This window comes from Mustela nivalis (assembly GCF_964662115.1).
Source record: "Mustela nivalis genome assembly, chromosome: X".
NCBI lineage: Eukaryota > Metazoa > Chordata > Mammalia > Carnivora > Mustelidae > Mustela > Mustela nivalis.
Window position 1 is genome coordinate 68,966,898 of NC_139040.1, and position 24,059 is coordinate 68,990,956.

The window sequence follows — 24,059 nt, forward strand, 5'->3', positions numbered from 1 at the left end:
TGCAAGGCGAGACCACGCCCCTACTGCCATTTGACCCCAGCTGTTCAGAGGCAGGCCCAGGACTCTTCCTACGCACCTGAGGTTCCCCGGGTACGAAAGAAAGGCACATCTGGCAGCCCTCACTAATCTCTTTGGGGACCAGAGGGCGACATCGCAGTGCCACTCTTACAGGAATTCCCTTCACCTCTTCCTTCATGATCCTACCGCAGCACCGTCTCTGCGCAGAGGGGAAAAGAAAAGATACTTGCTGATGAATCTTTGGTAGGTCGGGAGGGGTGGGAGTTCCCGCCCGCCTTGAAGGGTGGGATGCGTTACGGAACTCGGCAGTATAGGTGGCAGCCTCCCCGTCCCCAGCGGGATCGCTGCCTGCGGAGAGTCACTGACCCTCAGACTTGGCCACGACCGGACAGCCCGTCAGCCCCACGCTCTGAAGAGAGAGAAATGAAGTCTGAAATGAAAAGGAAAGCCCCCAGCGGAGATGTCGACAAAGAACCTAAGCCCCAGCGTAACAGGAAAGGCAGATCCTGAGCGAAGGTGTGCCCCCTTAACTCACCAAACTAAAACGTCCCTTTCCCGGTCTCCCGCCGCCCTGTCCCGACCCGAGCTTTAACCGCCAAGTTTCAAATCAGTCCCTGAGGCGCCAGCCAATCGGAGCGCAGACAGATTGCGGGACAAGCACGCACGTCGGCGCGCGCAGGAAGACGCGTTGGGAAGGGGAGGACCTGCGCGCCGCACCCTGAACCCGCCCCTTCCGACCCACCGGAGCATCCGCTTCCGGTTTCTACACTGGATCTGCGGTGAGTGGCTTTTGAGGTTCCTGAGGCCTGCGGGTAGGTGAGGTGGTCTGGCGTGTACTGCGGCTTATGCGCGGGACTCCAGCGGAATGCGGGGCGGGGACCTGGAGGATGGCTGGCGGTGGAGGAGGGGTCGTTTTTGGTGATCCCCACCATTACTGATCACGACTACGGGATGTGGGGCGGTGCCGAGTCCCTATGGATATTGGAGGCAGCCCTCCTTTGGACTTCGAAATTAGACGTTCCTGATTTCCCCTTCTCTGGAATGAATACGGTAACATCTTTTTTTCAGGACTGTTGTGAGAAAGGAGACCATCTCTATGGAGTAACTAACAAGTTGTTTGGCATCCAGATGTTCAGCAAAGTTAATTGTTTTCTTCCGTCTTTTTTCTTCTTTCTCTCTCTCAGTCTCTGTCACCAGGAAGTGGGCTGAGCCCATAGTCTGACACCCTTGGGGTGGAGTGGAGTTGTTTTTTGAAACTTGCTGGACTGCTGACCCTAGTGAACTGTTTTTTTTTTTGTTTTTTTTTTGTCAGCTTTGATTCACCCTTCCTTCCATTCCAGGGCCTTGCTGGAGATGGACAGCCGAATTCCTTACGATGACTACCCCGTGGTTTTCCTGCCTGCCTATGAGAATCCCCCAGCATGGATTCCGCCTCATGAGGTGGGAATGGTTGAGGAGGGAATTCATCCCTGTGGGCATGAGATGGTTTATGAAAGGTAGAATGGCAGGGTTAGAAATCTCAGTAGACGGTGAATTCTAGCCTTTGTTATAGCCAGGGGACCCAGAAGTTGGATTCTGAACAACTGAGCCCATTGGGAGCTTCTAATGGTATCCTCCTGCCAGAGTACATTCACACCAGAGAATTCTGGAATTTCAGAGCCCTAGTTTCTATTCTCTCAAGACACAGAGGTGGGGGAGCTCCTGGGCTGCTAACATTTCCCCCTGCCATCCACCTCCCCATTTGGGCAGTGTTAGCTGTTCTGCTTACAACTAAGTTAATGGCCGCACCTTTTCCTGACTTCAAGGTGATACATTTTTAGTCCAGGTGAAGATGTGTATAAAATCTAAGGCTGATTTCTGGGGTTGCTGTGTCTTGCAGAGGGTGTATCACCCAGACTACAACAATGAGTTGACCCAGTTTCTGCCCCGAATTGTCACACTGAAGAAGCCCCCTGGAGCTCAGGTGAGCCTATGGAACAATTGTGTTTTTTTTTTTTTTAGATTTTATTTATTTATTTGAGAGAGAGAGAGAGCGCATGTGTGCACGCACAGGTTGGGGGAGTGCAGAGGGAGAGGGAGAAACAGACTCCTTGCTGAGGACCCTGAGATCATGACCTGAGCCAAAGGCAAGATGCTTAACCGACTGAGTCACCCAGGTGCTCTGAAACAATTGTGTCTTAATCCAGGCTAGCTTTGTCTGTACCAGGCCCAGAAGTTGACAGTGGTTGAGGGAATTGATGGGAAAGCAGGTAGGAAGGTAAGGAAACTTTAATGGGCAGAAAATCTGAGATACCACTTCCATAATTTCTGACTCCTCTCTGAGGAACATGTAAGCCAGGCTGGCATACAGTGATGCTATTAGATGTTCTTGTGTGCATGACCTATATTGATCTGTGCTCTTTTCTTACAGTTGGGATTTAATATCCGAGGAGGAAAGGCCTCCCAGCTAGGAATCTTTATCTCCAAGGTATGTGCGCCTGGTAGGCAATATGGATTGCTCATTCCCTTTGTTAAATTACCAGATTGCAGAACCCTAGTGTCCAAAGGCCTGGGAGGAGAATGATAGAGTAGACCTACAGAAGGGGCATCATGGGGACACCCTTTCTCATGTAAAACTTCTCCCCTCGCAAACCATCTGTTTCCTTACATTTCTCACACACATGCATGCTAGCACCTTACATTTGAATAGCACTTAATTTCACTTACAGCCTTTGAAATTCTCTCAACCTCAATCTCATGTATTCTCTCCTTGCCAACAGGTTATTCCCGACTCAGATGCACATCGGGCAGGACTTCAGGAAGGGGACCAAGTCCTAGCTGTGAATGATGTGGATTTCCAAGACATTGAACACAGCAAGGTGAGCACAGCATCTGGGCTTTGGTGAAGTGAGAAGTCATCCCTGGTGTAGGAAAGGTTGGACAGGATTAGCCTAGTCTCTAACTTGATAAGAAGGAGTCTCCAGTAAGGAAGTCCATTAGGAAGAGCAGCCAGTAGTGACCTGGAAGGTTGGAGTAGCAAATGATTTTTCTCTTGTTATGATACTGTTCTGGATCGTATCTTCATTTGTACAAGCTGCTGTGTTCCTTCCAGGCCGTTGAGATCCTAAAGACAGCCCGTGAGATCAGCATGCGTGTCCGCTTCTTTCCCTACAGTAAGTGCCACTCACTTTTTTGTTTACCTGGGAGGGCCCTGGGTAGGAACTCTTTAAATATGGATTACTAAAGCCCCCGCTGCCACGAAGCTGGGGATAGGGAACTGGGAATGCAGGCCTGAAAGTAACCCGTTCTTGTCTTCCTTTTCTTTTCTCCTTTTCCCCAGATTATCATCGTCAGAAAGAGAGGACTGTACACTAGAGAGTTGCAGCCCATAGTGCTCCACATGGAATGTTCTAGGACAAGCTGGTTAGGACTCAGGGAAGCCTCTTCGGAAACTCTACTCTCAGCCCCACCCTGGCAGAGTGGAGTGGGGAGGCTGGGGACACAGTGAGGCCCCACCACCAAGCCATCTAGCCAACTGCATTACCCAGACTCTTCTGTACTTCTTGTTCCCTCATTCTGTAGGTGGGCTTCATTCCCTGAAATGGGAAGAATGGAGATCTCTAGATATAGCCTGTGGAGAGCCCAGCTAGAAAAGGCAACTGACATTTATTGGGGACCACGTGCTAGACAACTGCACATGTCACACCGTGTTCACTAGAGACTAGAAATCAATAGAAGAAAGAATCTTGAGGCAACTGATGTTTATTGACTACCGTGTGCTAACCAACTACACATTTGCCCTCTCATTTTCATCAGAGTCTAGAAATCAGTAGCAAAAAGAATCCTGGGGGCCTTCCATCTCATCCCATTGTTGTACTACCTGTCTCAGACCCTCCAGAGACTTCCTGGGATTGTTTATCCCATCTCTGTTCTCCTATCCTCTTGTCTCCCCTGCCCTCCTGCCCTCCAAAATAAAAGGCAATGCTGAGGAAATGTCGGTGTGACTTTTGGATGATACTGACTGGGTTTTAAAGGCTGTTGAGGCAAAAATAAAAGCTCTTCCAAGGAGAGAAGCCAGTGGGAAGTATGAGCACAACTGTATCTGGCCAGTCCATCAGGAATGTGCAGGAACCTTCCCTTCAGTGTAACTGAGGAATGGTATAGGGTGAGGTGAGTACTGGAAGAAACAGTGCCCCTTCCCTCATGAACTTTGGGCTTTTCTTTGCAGGGATGTGATATTAAGGTAGTTGTCGTCTTCCCCAGGATCTTTGATCTGGGACACAAATGAAGGGAGAGGCTTAGAGGCATTCCTTTCAGGGACAGCAGTAGGAACTAATTTCCAACTTGTAGGCTGAGTGATACTATTGACTTCCCTCCTTTTCTCCACTCCAACACCATCTTCATTACCAGTTCATTGTTAGCGATTCCAGACCACACTTTATGCCATTTCCATTGGCATCTTTAAAATACCCATTCAGAACAGAAAGGTTTCTAATGAGGTATGGGGTGAAGTCCCCCCCCATGATGAAAGTCCCCAGTTTGCCGTGAAAGAATCCTAGGAAGCTTAAATGTGTATTTCCACGCCCTGGCCCCGGAGAGTGATTCTGTTGTTCTGGGGTGGAACCTGGGAATCTGAATTTTTAAAAAAAGTCTTCAAATGTGGGAAACCGTTCTAAACAGTATATGGCTATGAGTAGGTTCTGGCTGTCTCTATACATCCCATCTCAGCTTTACTACGTGCTACTGGCAGGTAGCAATGCCCTTGGGAGTGGAGTTGGAGGCAGTCTCACATTCCTTGGGAAATTAGGCTCCTGCTCCTGCTTGCTGTGCTGCCCCCCAGTAGCCATCTGAAAAACTGGAGGCTGAGACTTGCCCAAAGGCCTGTTGGCTGAGTGGGCTGAATGTCGAGGTCACGTACTCTGCCTGCAGTTTACAGGTTTAAAAACAACTCCTCTAAGAACTGTGGTAGACATGGTAAAAAGTCCCAGCTAGGTGCCATGGGCCTGAGAGGCAAAAAGCCTGCGCTAAATTTGTTCTCCCTTGGAGATACCTGGAATGGGCAGGATGCTAATGCATTGTAACGGTACAGGCATAGCATGGAGAAGACGAACAATAACAGGCTGAGGCCCAGGGACCAGTGGTTTATCAGGTGTAGATAAGAAACCACAGGGAATGAACTCTAACTGTCTTTGAGGTATCCCAGCTGCCGTAGGCTGGCATCCCCTAGAGATGACTTTTAGCAGTCAAGAGAAGGTAAGGTGGGTTGCCTGGGCCCTGCAAGAACATTCCACCCCCCATAGCTGCGAGATGAAGTTGAGAAAAAACAATAGCATTTTCGGGAGTTATGTTTTTAAAAAATTTTAAGTTTTCATTCATTTGACAGACGCAGTGAGAGAGGGAACACAAGCAGGGGGAGTGGGAGAGGAAGAAGGCTTCCTGCTGAGCAGGGAACCCAATGTAGGGCTTGATCCCAGGACCCTGGAATCATGACCTGAACTGAAGGCAGACACTTAACAACCCAGGTGCCCCTAAAAATGTTTAAGTACGCTCCACACCCATCGTGGGGCTGGAACTCAGTGACCCTGATGTTAAGAGCCACATGGTCCACTGACTGAGCCAGCCAGGTGCCCCTTGGGGGTTCTATCTTAACTCCTAAGCTCAGGAATTGTATGAAAGCTTGGTAAGTACCCAAATATGTATGTATATATTTTTAAATATTTATTTATTTGAAAGTGAGAGAACACAGGGAGGAGGAGTAGAGGCCAAGGGAAAGGCAGGAACGCCACCGCCCACACATGCACACACTGAGCAGAGACCCTGATGTGGGGCTCGATCCCAGGACCCCAGGACCATGACCCAAGTGGAAGGCTGTGACACTTCACCGACTAAGCCGCCCAGGCGCCCCCAGTAGCCAAGAATTTAAATCTTAAATCTGAGGGTGGGGGAGATGGATTATTGGGAAGCCCAAATGCAACAAAGTCATCAGATTAGACAGAGTCAATGTCTTTTGATGCCTGGCTCTATGAAAGACTCCAGTTGAATTTACACCACTGTAGTGTGTATTAAGGTAAGAGGGATGTAGCTGGGGTTAAATCTCAGCTACCAGGGGGGCAGCTTCTAGGAAACCGAAGAATTCTGATCTTATCTCTTGCCCAAAGGAAGATCAGGGAGCTGTTGTTGGCTGAGGTTAGTCCCATTTTACCAAATATAGCAGTCAGCCCTGGCCATCAAATCAGCAAAGGAAGTCTGCCTTCTCTACATTACACTCCCTAGCCCAGCAAAGCTGGGAGAAAAGAGAACTCTTCAGTGGAAATGAATTCTGGATGGCAGAGTGGAAGCCATGTGCTGGAATAACTCTATGTGTGTGTATATGTGTGTGTGTGTGCGCGCACACACGCGTGCGCTTGTGTGCGCATGTGTGCACTTGTGCAAAAGGCCAGGTTCAGAGATTCTGGGCCTTTGTGCTGCATGATGGGGAAATGAACCTTGTACCCACACTAAGATAGGACAAGCCAAGGTTATCCAAAAGAATAAGCAGTGAGAAGTAGTTAGAGACAAGAGTACAACAAGTACAAAGAGAAATGGGCATTACATATTTCACATTCTAACCCATTTGGGCACTGGTTTCAAACATCACACTGAGGTCTCTGGGTATTTCTTCCCTGTCATCTGCAGAGACCTGTTTGGACAAATGAGAAATGATACAAGGCACCAGATAGTGGTAAATGGTAACTCAAAGTGAATTAGGGACGGATCCTTCTGAAGTCTAATGATGCCTCCCCAGGATATGAACCATAGAAGCCTTGAACCCATCACCTTTCTGTTCCCTGAAACTGGTAAACTTCTCCCATGTAAACACAGCACAGTAGATCCTCGCCATTGCAATTGAACTCTAGGTGTGCCAGAAGTCGTAGTTCTTCCTTACCTATTGTTCAGATCAGTGTTGTTATCCACTTACGCGATGATGATATCATCACCTCTTTCTGCTCCTACATCTATCCACTTAACGTGTCTCCTTGAAAACGATGTCTGTGAGAGAATGTGTTGCAGAGAGTTGAAACACTTAGTAGAGGTTTAGAGAGAATAATGTACCTGTCCTTCCTCTCTGCTAGTCTTACCAACTTCCCTATTGTTTCCCTCAATCCCCTTTTCAAATAAAACATGGCTTAACACACACTTGTGGTGTCGTAGACCAGCCACTATAGTAGTTGAATCATGTATACCTAGAAATTTAGGCTGCAAAAGCACTCCCGGCTAGCTGTGTCCCATAGCTGCAGCTGAACCTGCATAAGCAAATGTTGAGAGGGATGCATAGGTGGCTTGGTCGGTTAAGTGGCTGCCTTCGACTCAGGTCATGATCCCTGGGTCATGGAATCGAGACCCGCATTGGGCTCCTTGCTCGTCCGGGAGCCTGCTTCTCCCAATGTCTACTGCTCCCCCTACTTGTGCTCTCTCTGACAAGTAAATAAAAACTTTTAAAAAAATGCTCAGAAGGGAAAGAAACGTACCTTTTAAAGGTTACAACTTAAAAGGCAAACCAAAAAGAATCAAGGAAACCGTGTCCTTGAAAAGTGGCTGCTACGGCCACAAACCAAGTGGCCTACCATCCTAGGACAGATCCAATCACAATATACTGTCTTGATTAAAGAAGACTCCATGGAGCAGCCGACTTAAGGATTCAAAGCCTCTTGGACTCTGTGTTACAGGGGGAGACTAGACGGAGGCAGAGAAAACGAGAAGCAAAGCAGGGTTTGGTCATTTGGGGAGGTTCTATATTTTTTCCCCCTGATTTATCCACAGATAATCCAAGAGAGAGCTGCCCAACCATTAATGAATAGGCCTAAGGGGCCAAGGTATAGAGTTAGTGATACGAGAGTGAACACTCAGTATCTGGTCCTCCCAAGCACATGATCTTAGGAAGTCCAGTCCAATGACTGCCTGCAACCCAGGGTTGGGTACTCTGCACCCCTCCTCTCCTTCCAATACCAGGCAGTCTTAGAACCAGAAGTGGGGAATGGCCCTTGAGAAGGCTGTCCTGGTTCAACTTCTCAATGCTTACAATAGATAACTTTGAGACGAATCCCTAGGGGGGTTGGCTGAGGAGGGGACAAAATGTTCTGTGTGATGTCTTGCTGGTGGGCTCACCGGGCAGGCACAGTTGAAGGTGTAGTACAGGAAGCCGGTGAGGAGTGGTATCTTCCCCACTGTGAGGTGGCTAAGTGGGCCAACCATCACCCCCAGTGAGGAGGAGGAAATTGATCCCGCCCCTGACACTCTTCCATCCCAGTCACACCTCCCGTTCTTCAAAGCCCCACCCAGATACCCCCCTTCTCCTTGCTCTGCTCCCCCAGGCACATGAGTTTGGGCTTGTGCAGGGGGCGGCTCAGTGGTTTCCAGAAGCCTCTGGTTTGTCGTGGGCCCTGCGTGCGAGGCTGTACATGGCGGCAGATGGATGGTGTGCTCTCTGTCCTTCTGCTCATCACCTTGCACATGGACTCGGGGGTTGGGGGCACGGCCACGCCCCCTCAGGCCCTGCCTGGAACTGTGGATGATCCGGGAGAGATCGCTGCAGTGACGTTAAGGGGAAAGGGGGGGCTGCGGAGGTAGGGTGGGGGGGGGGATAGCCAGGGTCCAGAGGGCAAGTTGAAGGATCCACAGAGGGCAGGTGGCTTAGCCAGAGGGAAGTCGGGGCTTGCTTGGGGGAAAAGCACATGCTTCGGAGTCATCACTGCCAGGGGTAGAGGGTGCTGTTATCTGTAATGCCATCACCCTCCCGGAGAAGGAAATACCAAAGAGATTGCCAGGCGCGTCTTGGACAAGTTGATTTATTAGAGCTTTACAGTGGTGCTCCTGCCCAGATGCACCAGAGCGAGGTGTTCAGCTTCCCTCATCCCCCTCCACCACCACAGCCTCCTGGCTCTCCTCCCTGCGGTTCTCCTGCCCAGTGAACTCCTCGATGACTATGTCCTCAGAGCTTGCAAAGCAGCAGAGGGGAACGCAGGGTTAGGAACAACTCTCTGGGCATCATCCACGTTCCCTCCCTTCCTGTGATTCCAGAACAGTGATCTCTTCTCCGCTTCCAACTCAGATCTGAAGCCCTCTCTGGGTAGCGACCCCCACCCCCCCAACCCATGGATCGACCACTCAAGCTTGTCTCCCTTCGCTCCCTCCCCCATCTCCCAAAACAAAAGCCCCCCCCCCCAACCCCGCCACCACCCACCCATTGTGCTGGAGGGGAAACAAGAATGGAGGGTGGGGGAGGGAGGGAAGTGATCGGTAGAATGAAAGACCGAAGGCGAAGGCGGGGGGAGGGGGGCGGGAGGGTGTAAGGAAGGGAAGAGGGGAAAGGAGGATTCTGAGAAGACCAGGGGGTGGAGGGCGTATGAAAAGCACTGAACTATGACACGCGGCTAAACCATAGGTTTCCACCGCACAGTATTGAAAGCAACACTCCAGGGAAGCTTTTTAACATTGCCATCGTCATAAAATGGAGGGTGGCAATGGGGAAAGGGGGATGGGGTTTCCGGGCTTCACAGTTTCTTACCTAGCAGCCTCTGTAGCAAAGCATGGAGAGGGAGGGACACACGGAGAAGCTGACACTGGGCTCTTCAGTTCCACTGAGAAATGTCTTGTTTCGCTCCCCCCTCCCTTTTTAACCCTCTCCTCCCTTCCCTTCCCCAAGGTGCGTACGTGTGCGCACCCACGCACCCACTCACCCCCTGAAAACCTAGGAACCCGATCTGCCCTACATTCTCTACCCACACAGCCAGTCCGGGATTCCGGAGATTAGAACGGCTTGGTCGCCGCAATCAGGCCCACCGTTCCTGTCAGTCCCGCCTGGTCCCTCACCATGTGATGGCTTTGGATGCATCAAGATCAAGGGCAGCTCCACACCGACGTCGCTGCGAGGATTCCAAAGAAGAGTCACAGATCTCCCTCTGAGGCCACTCCTGAAACCTCTCCCCCTCGGTTTTCTGGTCCTGGGATGTCCTCGGGCTCTCCTTTGGCCCACTTTTGATCTCCTTATGTCCTCACCTTCCCCTTCTTGCTCCATCCCCTCCCCCCACAGCTTCCTCATGGAGTCTCTTACCTGGCTATCAGGTCACCGAGGATGCTGAGGGTAGAATGACATGGTAAAATTAGCAGCTGGAAATGGAAAGTGGCAACCTAGTTTTCCTGGGGGATAAGGGATCATAAGGCCAACTCAGCCACAGGAGAGGTTTCTGGAAGGGAAGGTAGCTTGCTCACTGAGCACACAGGTTTTGGGAAACTGGTCTGGGAGAAGGGATGGGAAACAGCTTGACTGGGTCAGTCCAACGGGAGGGAAAACAAGTGTGGCTCCCTGGCCCCTGCCCAGACAGACCCTGAACTATCACTCACCCTCCACCGGACACCATCAGGTTGACTCTCACTTTGTAGGACACCAGGATCCCCAGGAGCTCCTTGTCCATTCCAGGTTGAAGACTGGAGGTGGTAGTATTAATTGTTGTGTGTTTGTTGTGGGGAGGGGAGTAAAGCATTCTTTCCCTCAGTCCCTTCCTGTGCAGCCTTCTCACAGACCTTCCAAGCTCTCATCTCTCCTACTCTCTGAAATTCCATTTCTATTCCTAAAGTCCAGTTTTACCATGTCACCCTCTGCTGAAGAGCCACTTGGTGTGGCTTTCATGACCCTTAGCAAACTGGCTTCACCCAGCCTCTCTAATTTCTTCTGCCCTGATTCCCTAATACCAGGGATACAACCTAAGCGGACCCTCTCTCCATGCTCAGAACATGCCATGCAGTTTCCCACCTTCTGGCCTTTGCCTATACTGTGCTCCCAATCTAGAATGTCCTTTCCTTCCTCTGTTTCTGTTGCTATCCAGATCCTACATGTGCCTCAAGATCTAGCTCATTCAGGGGCGCCTGTGTGGCTCAGTTGGTTGAGTGACTGCCTATGGCTCAGGTCATGGTCCTGGAGTCCCAGGATTGAGTCCCATCATGGAGTCCTGCAGCAGACTCCCAGCTCAGCAGGGAGTCCGCTTCTCCCTCTGACCCTCTCCCCTCTCATGCACTCTCTCACTCTCTGTAAAATAAATAAAATCTTTTAAAAAAAAAAAGGTGTAAGTCATTCAGTCTCCTCCAGGAAGCTCTCTCCAGCTCTGCCGGCTTCTTTTAACTTCTATTGAATTTCTAATCTGAACCACGTGTACAAACATTTAACCTTTAGATTGCATTGGCGTTCCTCTTTGTTCCCTGCCTAGGCCATAAATTGACTGAAGGCAGAGGCTGTCTAAAATGTCTTTGTATCCTCCCACATTGCTTAGCATAGGAATGAGCATGTAACAGGTGCTCCCTGAAAAACTCACTGATTGGAAAATAAGACACAGAAAACTGTAGGATATTGGGAAAGTCTCTTCATGACTCTGGAATACTGATCCTTTATAAAATCATACTGTATGGATGATTTCTGAGGGTCTTTATAGCAGTAACAATCTATAGCCTCAAGATTGATAAGGTATGGATAAATGTAGGGGACACAAATAACATTCATCAGATGGTGGCAGATGGCTTTTGGTAGAAGACATACCTAGCACTAGGGCCTTCAAAGACATAGGACCAAAATGAATGATTGGGCAGAATTCTACCAATTCCTATTATGTCATTCTCCTTCTTTTGGTCGTCCTCCTCCTCCATTTCTCATCTCCTAGTCTTTCACTTCTAGACATGCATGAGCTTTGTGAGCTACAGAGTATTATACAACACAGGGAATTATCCTCACTGCTTCTTCTTTTGCTCCCTGTGACCTAAGCCTGGGCATTGGTCCCATGGGCATTATTTAGCTTCCTGATGGCTTTCAGGCCTGCAGTGGTCTCTGAACACTGGCCTAGGGACATTTAAAAAAAAATGGGTAGGCTTCCTTAACAGGTAACAGCTAAGAACTGTATGCACAGCATGAAGAATGGGTAAGGGGATGGGACATGGAGGTTGGGCTTCACGTGTGAGCTTACATTGTGCTGGAGGCTAGATTGGTATCGCCGTGCTTGAGTTTGCCATCCAGCGCCAGGCCTTGTTTCTGGCAGTTGGGAGCCAGGAGCGGAGTTACTTCAAAGCTCTTAGAAAAACTGGAGTTAGCACCTATAGTCTCCCTTTAAAAGAAGAGAAGAACTTAGGCTAGGCTTTGCCAGTTATGCGTACTTTAATTCCCAAGGCCATATTGCACAATTCCATAAACCTAGTGGAGTAGTCAAGAGAGTGGGCATGTCCAACTGCGGAGAGTGGGAACACTTTTCTCTGGTGGGAAATCCTTATGCCCCTGACCTCCCCGAGTTTTGATGGTCCTCTTGTGGGTATCCACCCTCTAGTTCTCCTGGGAATCCCTCTTATTCTCTCCAGCACTCATCTTGACTTTCCTCAGTCATGGGTTCTTACCCTCTTCCTTCTTTCCCCAACCCCCTCCTTTGCCTCTAGTCCCTGACACTTTTCCCACCAACCCACCCCTTGGCTCTCTTGCCCCCAGCCCCGGTGCCAGCTCACGTGAACTCCTGGATGAACACGGTCTTGGTGTACTTGTCTAAGGAATACAGGACAACGTCTGTGATCTGGTCAACTGAACAGCCGGGGAAAAGCACGTGACTATAATCATTCAGTCTTCCTCAAAACCCCAACTCACTGCCCTTAGATGTGACCCAACATATGGGTACACTATGCATGTTGTACTGAGATGCGCTTGTGGGCAAAGAAAGGCATTTTGGTAAGCTTGCATTAGAGAGAAAGTCTAGATGAATGCAGACTGCGTAAGTGAGGCAGCATTTTGGAAAAAGACCCGTGGATTAGGAACCAGGTGCAGGGGGAATAGGAAAAGAAGCTCACCTGAAATCTTGATTTTTTTGATGACCTTGTTGGTGCAGTTGTTGATAGAAATGTTGACAGAGATGGGTTTGCCGTGGTAGTGAACCTGAAGCAGAGGGAGAGGCTTATCATGAGGCTGGAGGGAGAACCCTTAGATTGAGACCCAGAATTCCTGCTTCCTTAACAGTGTTGCTGCCCTGGCTTCCGTCTCTGGCTACCCAAGAAGGAAATCAGTGAAGGATCAGGGTTTTGGAGGGGTTTCAGGGTAAGAGGTCAGGAAGTGGGGTTCACAAACCTCCCTGTCCATCGAGGCCTGCAGCTGTAGGGGCTGAGCTGACAGAAGGAAGCGGCGAGTCGTCTGGGCACAGGGGCCAGGGCCTGGTTCTGGGGGTGCAAACTGTATTTTCCGAACCACCAGCCGCACGGAGTCTCTGAGTAGAGGCCAAGAGGTTAGCCAACACATCTCCCTGGGGACTCACAGACTTTTTTCCATGCCAACGGCATGGCCTGGTCCTTGCTTGGGGTGGGGTGGGGGTGGAGGTGGCGTAGAGCTTCCCCCAGAAAATTCCTCTAGACCCTCAGTGGAGGCATCCATACCATGAGTCGGTGAACAATGGCTCACTGGCCAAATGTGGCCTGCTGCCTGTTTTTGGATGGCCCACAAGCTGAGAACGGTTGTTGCATTTTTAAATGGTTGAAAAAATTCAAAAAACGATAATATTTCATGACATGTGGAAATTATATAAAATTCTAATTTTAGTGTCTATAAATAAAGTCGTATTGGAAGACAGCCCGGCTCATTCATTTACATACTGTCTCTGCCTGCTTTCACACTACAATGGCAGAGTTGAGTAGCTGCAACTGAAACTATAGGGCTGGCAAAGCCAAATTATTTAATTTTTGGCCCTTTCAGGGGAAGCTGGCCGACTGCCCTGGAGCAAGGAAGAGAAGCCAGAGGGGAAATCAGAGCTGGACCTCTGAGTCGGCTGTGATGCTACTATGGTGGTTACAAGTAGGGCTCTTTCAGTCCTGGTATCAGGATCTGTTTCTTAGCCCAGTCTGGAGGCAGGGGTTTTGAAGAAGACTAAAGACTACCTCTTGGAGATTTTCTCCTCCAGGTTTTCAGCACAGAAACTCTTCACTTCAAAGTCAATCCCACAGGCCTGCAAGGGGGCAGGGGCAAAGAGAACTCATTTCTGACTATCCTTTCCTCTTGGGTCTCTAATGAAATGCCTGACCCCATCTCTTAGGGGTCTGTTTCAGCAGTCTTGTCCCCCTGTCCACCTGTCCCTCTTCCTGGTATTGACTATCTCTCTCCCTTTCTCAGAACCCAGACCTTACCTTTCCAGCATCTTCAGGCCCTGGCTGCAGCGTCACTGAACAGGGAAGGTTAACAGCCATCTGGGGAATCAGGAAGAGGTCAGCAAACAGGAGAAATAGGGAACCCCTTCCTCTGTTTTCCCTCTTTAGCTTCCCCTCTTAATCTCCCCCTGGAAACCTTGCCCAGGACTGGGGGGGTGGTTAGTACCTGCAGGGTAAAGGGGTAGGCATTGTTCCCCAGCTTTTGCAGGAGTCGCTCCTGTAGGACTGTGAGGGGCCCTTGGGGGCTGGTGGGCTCAGGTGGGAACACCTGCTGCACCTGCACATACAAATCTTTGCGGAACATCAGACCAATCACATCCAAGTCATCGTGGCCATAGCGGAAGGCACATGTCAACGTGACAAACACTGCAGGCAAAGGAGGAAGAGAGTGACTTGTCATGCCTGAGGGAGATAGGAAGTTCTTAAATGGCCCATGGGAAGACATGGAGAGACAAGGGAATATGACTGAAACCATGTGGCCATGAAGAAAAGGATTAATACATTAGACTACAGTAAAATTTAAATCCTCTTTACATTAGGAGTCTTTATGAACAACAAAACAAGCAAAAGCCCAGGAGAAAACATTTGTACCATGCATAGCAAACCAAAGTTTAGCGGTCCTAACCTGAAACTAATGAATGTTGTGTGTCAACTCTACTTCAATAAAAAATCTTCGCATTTGTGAGATATAAAGAACTCCTGAAAATCAATCATTTAAAGATCCCAATATAAAAGTGTGCAAAGAGTATGGAGAGGCATGATATAGAAAGGCCAGTGAGATGTGAGAACATGTCAGGGTGCCTGGGTGGCACAGTCGGTTAAGCATCCGACTCTGGGTTTTGGCTCAGGTCTAGAAGTTCCTTCGTGAAGGAGTGGAACGATAGAAGTTCATTGCACACTGCTGGTGGGAGGGTAAATTAGGACAAACACTCTGAAGAAACTCCAAAGTGAGTAAAACGGAATCTGCTTATATATTATGAGTAAGAAGAATTTAGAGGAACTCTTGCTCATGTTTATGTGGAGATACATATGAGAATGTCCATTGCATCAATATTATATTTGCTGTAGCATAAAATTAGAAATAATTTTAATATCAGAGAAAGAATGGGTAATACAGCTATGGTATATTCATATAATAGAATGCTAAACTGAGTTTAAATGAACTAGAGCTCCATGTATCAGCATGGTTAAAACTCAAAAAAAACTACTGAGTCAAAAGAAAGCTAGCTTCATAATGATACCCATGATCCAATACCGTGTATATGAAATTTAAGAGCATGTAGAACGATACCAGAGTTGCTCGCAGATATATAACTATGGGTAGAAGTATAGTAACATCATAGGAATAATAAACACCAAATGCGGGATAGTTGTTTCCCGGGGAGGAGGCCGGGAGGGAAGGAGGGAAAAAGGAGGGGAAATGGGATTAGGGAAGGACACATGGGAGACAAGTTTGTTTCTGTAGTTCTTTTGGAAGCCAGGCGGTGGGTACAAGGTATTTATTACGGAATTCTCTAGGGTCCGACTACCTCGGCTTGAGTATGACTTGTACGAATCCCTCAAGTTCTGTGAGTCTCAGTTAATTCACCTGTCAATAACAGGAGCTCTGCATATGTTATTTAGACTTCACAACAATCCTCTGAAGTATCATTACTGTTTTTTAAATATTCATTTTCTTTTTTTTTTTTTAAGATTTTATTTATTTATCAGAGGGGGGGGGAGCGAGCACAGGCAGACAGAATGGCAGGCAGAGGCAGAGGGAGAAGCAGGCTCCCTGCTGAGCAAGGAACCCGACGTGGGACTCGATCCCAGGACGCTGGGACCATGACCTGAGCCAAAGGCAGCTGCCCAACCAACTGAGCCACCCAGGCATCCCTAAATATTCATTTTCTTAAGTAACTTTTACATCCAGTGTGGGGCTTGAAATCATGACCCCGAGGTCAAGAGTCACATGCTCTATAGACTGAGTCAGCTAGGCGCGACTCTTCTGAAGTATTATCTCCATTTCACAGGTAGAGAAAATGAGTTCAGAGCTGCCCTGGTCACTTAACTGTGTGACTCCAAAAGCCAGACTTCCGTATGCCCAACCCAGGTCATAGGAGTTCCTGTGAGGAGTTGATGTATAAGAAATCCTTTTGGAAACTGTAATTATAGATGTGAATGATGACGACAGTTATAGGAATACTGGCAGAAATCGGATAGTTATAATTGAATTCATACTTATGCTGCTGGTACCTAAGATGAGGGGCAAATAGCAAGCTGCGTCAGTGAACTAGCGGAATATGGGATGGGGTGCAAAAGCCCTGACCCACAAGAAAAGAAAAGTACCAACAGCCACACACTAGGAGAAAGCAACTTATTTCGTATTTTTATGAGATCAAAATATCGAACAGCCAGGATATCTGCTTTTCAAATTAAGAACAAGGAAAGTAAATCTATATTGAAAAGATACAATGAAGACTGAAAGTAATAATAATGGTAGTATTTATAAGGACTAGGGCAATGGGTGGCCTTATATACTGCAGGAGGGAGAGTCAATTGGTACAATCATTTTGGAGGGCAGTCTGGCAATAGAAACTTTTAAAAATGTGTGAATTCGGGATGCCTGGGTGGCTCAGTCAGTTAAGCTGCTGCCTTCAGCTGCGGGTCATGATCCCGGGGTCCTGGGATTGAGTCCTGCATTAGGCTCCCTGCTCAGCAGGGAGCCTGCTTCTCCCTCTGCCTCTGACTCTCATGAATAAATAAATAAATAATTTTTAAAAAGGTTTTCTTTATTTGACAGAAAGCAAGACAGCGAGAGAGGGAACACAAGCAAGAGGAGTGGGAGAGGGAGAAGCGGACCCTCCACTGAGCAGGGAGCCCGATGTGGGACTTGATCCCAGGACCCTGAGATCATGACCTGAGCCGAAGGCAGATGCCTAACGACTGAGCTACCCAGGTGCCCCATAAATAAAAATCTTAAAAAAAAAAAAAAAAAGAAAATCGATCATTTTCATTTTTAAAAATTCAACATCTGCTCTAAAGTTATCAACTTATGGTTGTGGTTGTGTCTGTTAGACAAACAGTACCTCTTAATCATGTGAAAACCAGAAAATACAAACAAAAAGAATAAACCCAAGCTCTGCTGTCATACAACGTACTGCAGAGATAACTGCTGTTAATATCTCTTGCACCTGCATCGCCACTTCATGTCTCTAATTAAACACAAGACTACCATAGGCCTTTGTGCCATTGCCTTTTGAAAGCGAATTGTTTATTTTGAGAGCACTGTAGACTCACATGCAGTTGTAAGAAATAATACAGAGAGATCCCAGATAGATTTTTGTTAAACAATACATCTATACTGCCTTACAACTGGCCTTTATCACTCAGTAATATAACATAAGCCTGTTATACATCAACAAATGAAACTTGAGAGAAAAAAATATCAGAACATTCACGAATAAAAACATCTTCATAAAAGGAACAAGACATATAGAAGAGCCAAGGAACAAACTGAAGAAACATACCCAACTTAAATGAAATGAATAGTCATAAAAAATTCTACCAAGGGACATAAAGAAAGACTCAAAATGGAAAAGACATCCTCCTTCTGGATCAACATGCGTTTTCTAAACTAAGTATTTCTTTCTATAGGTTATTCTGAAGGTTATTCTAAAGATTTTGTAGGAACTTGGAAAAATGATTTAGGGTGTTTTTTATTTTTTATTCTATTCTATTTATTTATTTATGTTTAGAATACAGAGTAATTGAGAGTCTTAAGCTGGTTAATTTACCAGCTATTCCCTAGAATTCTTCTGATATTTAGAACTGGCTGGACTGCTCATCCACACTGTTTAATCAGAAAGACTAAGGTTATTTTATCTCACAGGATCTAAAGGTTATGTTTGAACTAATATTCATCAATTTGTTCTCAACCTTTTTCAAGCCAAACCCAATTTTCAGGCTTACTGAATCACAGAATAAAAAAAAAATTTTTTTAAAAAGCAGTGCAAAAATATTTCAGTGTAATGTTGATCTATGGTACTGTGACCAGAGTAATGTCTCTTGTTACTTGCTGGAGCTATTGTTTTCTTTGTTTCTTTACTTTGGCTCCCCTCCCCCCTAAAAAAGATAGGGGGTTTTCCCTATGTAGGAGAGGTGGAAAGATATATCCCAGAGGTCCCAAAATGGCAGTTTGAAGGTCACATCCAGCCTAAGTAAAAATAAAAATTTTTTGACCTATCCAGGCCTTAAAAAGTCGTTTAGTTAGCTGCCAACATTTGAAGATCAGGAAATTTGCATGAAAATATGGATTTCTGGAATACTGGATCTTTCTATAGCCAGTCTAATAAGCCCATGTTCAGTTTAGCAACAAAGCAAGGGGACCACCAAAAATAATAAGGAAACCTAGAAATTTTAGAAAGAAACTATTTTTAATTCTTGTACACATGGAAATGTTGTGTACTTTTGAAAAATAAAATTTCGTTTATGTTTTAGAAATATACCTATGTTGAATATTATTTGGGAAAGAGGTACCATAATCATTTTAGAATTTGGGCCTCTGACGGTCTTATTCTGTGCTTCATTTCCGGTTCCTTTCCAACAATCGGAAAATTTGGCCTCACTGGGCTAAAATTCCCAGTTGCTTGCCCCCACCAGACAAGGCATTCACAGTTCCCACTGATTTTTGTTTTTTTTTATACCTCTCAGGTACACTCATCCACTCTACTCATTCAGGTTACTTGCGGCATAGGTGACATTTCAGTTTGGGGTCCCTGGCACATACAAAGTCCAAGAGAATTTTTACTTACTCTTTCTATCTTTTAAGTAATCAGGGTCAACCAGGACCACACCATCTGTGTAGAGAGAGAGAGAGGGCACCGCAGTCAGGAAAAAGCCTTAGACTATGAAACAGAATTGGATCCCTGAAATAGTTCCTCCCATTTTCCTCTTTAATTAGCCTCCTCTTCTGCATTTTCCTTTCTTGGTTTTCTCTTAGTTCCGGGCTCCCATTCCCTTCTCCCCAGGCTCTTTCCCTTTTTGAACTCACTGACCAATGGGATCCACCATGTCCACATGGTCCACGAAGTCCCGTTTCCCCAGGTAGAGAGTAAGCTGTTGTGGAAGAACCTGGCATGTTACTCTCATAATCATCTTTGAACGGATTCCCCTGAAACCCCCAGCAAAAACCCTTTGAGACCTTTAAGGTGGTACCCACCTGCCCCTTTTGCCCTCTAATTTGCCCAGCTAGGCCAGGTTCTCTCACCTTCCCATTGGAGCAGGTCTTCTTATATACCCTATAAAGAGAAAATCGGAAAGTAAATAGGGAGGGTCATTGGGAGAGAAGTAAAGAGGAAAATAAGGGAGGGGAAAGGAAGGGAAGTGGGGGAGAAAAGGAAATATTCCTAGGATTAGGAGAAGAGGCCCAAGAAGCATGAAAGGGAGTAGAGTTCAAATTGTAAGTAGAAGAGAGGTTAGAAACTCTTCTACCCCAAAGGCAAGTACTTGGGTTCAGGTAAGGGACAGATCACAGATTCAGAGAATTAGGAGTTCTTACTTACCTTGAGATGTTGGCCATGGAGTTGACGTTGTGCCTTTTCTGAGAAGACGGAAAGAAGGAGGAACGTTCAGTCATTTGGTTCCTATTCTCTTTGCCCCATTCTGGGATACCATCCAGACACACCCAATGTGGTGTAATCTTTCCTCCTTAAATAGACACCTCGCCACCATCAAGCACTTTATATTATCCCTCTTGCCAAGATTTCTTATTCAGTCATACTATCACCCATCCCAGACATGGGGGGAAAAACTATTTTTACAAATTGTCAAGTAACCATACTGTCTGTTCTCCAGGAAGGGCATGGTTTCCTGGAGTAGCTGGGGCATTCTTGAGCACCTTTATGGAGCAGGAACTGGTCTGGAACAGGGCTGGAGGGATGCCTCCATCCAGACAATTGGAGGAAAATTGGACTGGATGAGGCTGGACGTCACCTGGCACACAGTAGTACGTGTCAAGATGTGTTTGTTAGATACACAAATAAATGAATGAAGAAAAAATGGATTCTGCCTGCTTTTGCTCCTACTTTGGATTCTGAGCCCAAGTTCACCTCACAGTGGCTTTAACTCTCAGCTAAGAGGGAAAAAAAGCATGGGAGAGAAGGGTTTTGTGCCCTCACTCTCTTGGTTGTTGGTGGCAAAAATCTCTATTGAGGTCGAAAGACTTCCTTGCATCTGTTCATCACTCTCTTCACCTTCCCCCAATTTTCCCATACTTAACCCCATCCACGTCCCCAGGTACTAGGCCTCGGAGTGGGGACCCTTAGAAAGAAAGAGGGGGATGTCTGTCTAGTGTTTCTCTTTGTTGCATATCAGGTCTGGACTGAAGGGTGAGATTTGGGGAATTTCCAGAGGTCTCTCATAGGGTGTCTTGACCCAAGTGCCTGCTGATTGTGTCAAGAAAGGTGCCCTCAAGTGCTCCTTGATATATTCCTGGGGTTGCTAAAGGTAAAGGATATGGGACCTAGTATGGGCTAGAAATAGAGGAATTTGGACTATTACCTGGGGAGAGAGATGAGGCTCACATCCGTCTCCAGGTCTGTTTGCTATGCTCGCTTCCCCAGCCTCTTATAGTTAAGGTCCTTTGAATGTTTAGACTGGTGGGGGTCAGGGAAGGAGAATGGAGTTGGGGGGGCATAAAACACTGCTTTATAAATAGCTCAGGTGCCAAGAGTTTGGAAAGCAGATTAAAGGCTAAAAGATTAGTGGCTAAGGATTAGCAGGTTCTTGCTGTTGGGACAGGGTGGGGGTAGAGGGTTGAATCTGATGGTGTTAAAGTCTGGGAAGCTTGCGAAAGGGAACTACAGGGTTTTGGCCTCATGAGGCCTTGAATCTGAGGACTAGGATCAAAGGGGAATCAGGGATATTAAAGGAAAAGCGTGGTGAGGGATAGAAATAGGAGGGCTCAAAGTATGGGTCTTTGTGATTCTGAAAGGAGAGCCTTGTGTCACCCTCTAGTGTTTCTATGTCTCTTGATCAGCTATTACAGGCCACACAAAGGCTAAGAGTATGGGAAAGAGTACCCCTTCCTCAGTCCCCCACCACGTGGGACTTGGGACTCTTGAAGCCTACTGTTTAGAAACCCTGATTATCCCAGCTTATGTGCACAGCAGGAGTCAATCTCCTGTAAGTGGGAGTGGTGACTGGGGAGGGGAGGCTGATTGTGTTGTGCTGTGTGTGCACATGTCTGTGAGCTCCGAATGTTTCTTGATGGAGAGGAAGGTAACAAAGGATTCTTGGCCCAGGGACAGGTTCTCCTGGAAGGACGTTGCATGTGGAGGGAATAGGTAATTGACATCTGTATCACTCCCACCTAGAGCAAACCTTCCCACCCAGTTTTTGACTCTCCCCAATCCCTGAAACTAAGTCCATGCTAGAGGCTCTAAGCAGCTTCCCTTGCCTCATATGACCACTCATGGAATTAGAGATATTTCTGTCCTACAGCTGCCAGGACCCCCACAATGGCAGCAACAAAAATAATCTTCCTTTCTTGGCTGTCCTCACAGGGTGCAGGTCCAGGCTTTGTGGACATAGAGACCGTAGAGAGAGAACCTCCAATCTCTGGGACTACAGGACCCTACCCTGCCTTCAACCCCTCATAGAGCTGGCTGGTCTTTAGTATCTATACATAGATGCCCACCACCTTCCACAACAGGAAGTATGTTCTTCAGAGCATGGCCATGACTATGGCTCAGAGGGCTGGGCGTTCCCTACCTCCTGCTCTCTACTGTGGCTGCTGGGCAGCTGTCCTGTATTCTTTTTGTACAGCAAACTGTGTTAACCTTTGCCATTCCTTGCCAATACACACCCCAGGAGCTTGTCTTTTAGTTGCTATTACTCTGCCCTTCTCAGGGATTTTCAGATAGAGCTGGAAGCCCAGATTCTGCAGGGACCATTGTGGGACTAAAACTAATGCTGGACATACACTTGCCAAGATTGGTGCCTGTGGGGAAGGTGAGGCTTCAGAATCAATGTACTTTTGGACTAGGCTTCAGCCCATTTCTGTCTTCAGACCCACACTTAAAGCATATCCCCTCTTTTAGCTGAGATCTGTGATCCTCTTGGCAGGAAGAAAATAGATCTGGTAGGTCTTTAATTCATTACTATGACTGAACTTAAATCATTATCTCTCTTCCAGGAGTATGTGCCTTTCTTGGCTGAGGTATAATTTACCAACAACAAAAATGCACAAACCTTTAATTGTACAGCTTGATGAATTTTTATCTAATGTAGTAGGCTGAATAATGGACCCCAAACATATAGGGTCCTAATCTCTAGAACCTATGAATTTTACTTTATATGGCAAAAGGAACTTTGCAGAAATGGTTAAATTAAGGATCTTGAGATGGAGAGATTATTCTGAATCATCTGGGTGGGCCCTAAATAACCACTAGTCTCTTTATAAATAAGAGGAAAAAGAGGGGGATAGAAGGAGATTTGACTACAGAAGCAAAGCAATTTGAGAACTAAAGCAAGATGCTATGTCACTGGCATTGAAGATGAAGGAAGGGGCCACAGTCAAGGAATGCTGCTCTGGATGCTGTAAAGGACAAGTGCATGGATCCCACCCGCCCCCTCCCCCCCATAGTCTCTTATGGTCACAAGGTAGCTGTTGCAGTTCAGGTGCAGCCTGGCAGACACGTTAATTTTAGTGAAACTGATTTTGGACTTCTGACCTCCAGAACTGAAAGAGAATAAGTCCGCTGTTTTAAGTCACCAAGTCTGTGGTAACTGTTTTACAGCAGGAAGAGGAAACTAATACCCCTGTGTGTACACATACGTAACCACTACCTAGATCAAGATATAAAACATTTCCATCTTTCCCCCCAATTCCCTCATATCCCTTTCCAGTTTGTAGTTCCTAAAGGGAATTATCACCATAGTTTAATTTTGAGCAAGAGTATTTGCATTTTCTAGTGATTTATTCCTGGACTGCAAAAGTGGTTCAATATTTGCAAATGAATCAATGTGATACACCACACTGATAAAAGAAAGGGTAAGAACCATATGATTCTTTCAATAGATGCAGAAAAAGCATTTGACAAAGCACAACATCCATTCATGATAAAAACCCTCAATACAGTAGGGTTAGAAGGAACATGTCTCAACATAATAAAGGCCAAATATGAAAAATCCCCTGATAATGATCATCCTCAATGGGGGAAAAACAGAGCTTTCCTTCTATGGTCAGGAACAAGACAGATATTCATTCTCACCACTGTTATTTAATATAGTACCGGAAGTCATAGCCACAGCAAAAAAAAAAAAAAAAAAAAAAGGCATCGAAATTGGTAAGGAAGACATCAAGCTTTCACTATTTGCGGATGACGTGATACTCTATATAGAAAACCCAAGACACTCTACCAAAAAAATTGCTAGAACTGATACATACATTCAATAAAGTTGTAGGATATAAAATCAATATACAGAAATCTGTTGTATTTCTATATACCAATGATGAAGCAACAGAAAGAGAAGGGAAGGAAGCAATCTCATATATACAGTTGCAACCAAAACAATGGGGTATTTAGGAATAAACCTAACTAAAGAAGTAAAAGACCTGTACTCTGAAAACTATAAAACCCTGATAAAAGAAGTTGAAGATGACACAAAGAAGTGGCAAAACATTCCATGCTCATGGATCGGAAGAACAAATATTGTGAAAAATCTATATTGCTCAAGGCAATCTACACATATAAAGTAATCCTTATCAAAATACCACCAACACTTTTCATAGAACTAGAACAATCCTGAAATTTGTATGGAACCACAAAAGACCCCAAGGAGCCAAAGCAATCTCGAAAAAGAAAAGCAAAGCTGGAGGCATCACAGTT

At 46.5% G+C, this 24,059-nt stretch overlaps 3 protein-coding genes across 10 annotated transcripts in view; 1 reads left to right on the forward strand and 2 right to left on the reverse strand.

Moving 5' to 3' along the window:
- The window catches only part of KIF4A (kinesin family member 4A), a 120,997-nt gene extending 120,294 nt beyond the window's left edge, over positions 1-703 (reverse strand). Inside the window, exons 1-2 of one of the 3 annotated variants that reach the window (XM_082716138.1) lie at positions 554-703; positions 77-217 (exon numbers count right to left, since the gene is read on the reverse strand). In XM_082716138.1, coding sequence (XP_082572264.1) covers positions 77-196 — 120 coding nt within the window. In that variant the 5' untranslated portion in view covers positions 197-217; positions 554-703. The remainder of the gene's footprint in view (positions 1-76; positions 218-553) is intronic. The other 2 variants (XM_082716139.1, XM_082716140.1) reach the window with 2 other exon arrangements.
- PDZD11 (PDZ domain containing 11) lies at positions 150-3,990 on the forward strand. 4 transcript variants are annotated; one of them, XM_082716236.1, is made up of 9 exons: positions 150-261; positions 411-534; positions 630-797; positions 1,359-1,458; positions 1,898-1,981; positions 2,429-2,485; positions 2,778-2,876; positions 3,110-3,170; positions 3,338-3,990. In XM_082716236.1, the coding sequence occupies exons 4-9, from the start codon at positions 1,372-1,374 to the stop codon at positions 3,370-3,372; spliced, it is 423 nt and encodes a 140-aa protein (XP_082572362.1). In that variant the 5' UTR covers positions 150-261; positions 411-534; positions 630-797; positions 1,359-1,371; the 3' UTR covers positions 3,373-3,990. The 4 variants fall into 4 exon arrangements, with proteins under 4 accessions (XP_082572362.1, XP_082572360.1, XP_082572363.1 ...); XM_082716234.1 differs by lacking the exons at positions 150-261; positions 411-534 and having other exon boundaries at positions 745-830; XM_082716237.1 differs by lacking the exons at positions 150-261; positions 411-534 and having other exon boundaries at positions 752-834.
- A 4,818-nt stretch (positions 3,991-8,808) lies between these two features.
- On the reverse strand, positions 8,809-20,780 carry ARR3 (arrestin 3). 3 transcript variants are annotated; one of them, XM_082716201.1, is made up of 17 exons: positions 20,728-20,780; positions 19,731-19,768; positions 19,436-19,466; positions 19,224-19,284; positions 18,981-19,025; positions 14,354-14,553; positions 14,167-14,226; positions 13,921-13,988; positions 13,121-13,256; positions 12,847-12,931; positions 12,511-12,583; positions 11,985-12,122; positions 10,378-10,461; positions 10,088-10,111; positions 9,847-9,899; positions 9,542-9,614; positions 8,809-8,971 (listed from the first exon to the last, which is right to left on the reverse strand). In XM_082716201.1, exons 2-17 carry the CDS (start codon positions 19,745-19,747, stop codon positions 8,875-8,877), a joined length of 1,245 nt encoding a protein of 414 aa, XP_082572327.1. In that variant the 5' UTR covers positions 19,748-19,768; positions 20,728-20,780; the 3' UTR covers positions 8,809-8,874. The 3 variants fall into 3 exon arrangements, 2 of the variants coding, with proteins under 2 accessions (XP_082572327.1, XP_082572328.1); XR_014306924.1 differs by lacking the exons at positions 10,088-10,111; positions 20,728-20,780 and having other exon boundaries at positions 10,361-10,461; positions 19,388-19,466; positions 19,731-19,785; XM_082716202.1 differs by lacking the exons at positions 9,542-9,614; positions 20,728-20,780 and having other exon boundaries at positions 19,388-19,466; positions 19,731-19,785.
- Positions 20,781-24,059: the final 3,279 nt, after the last annotated feature.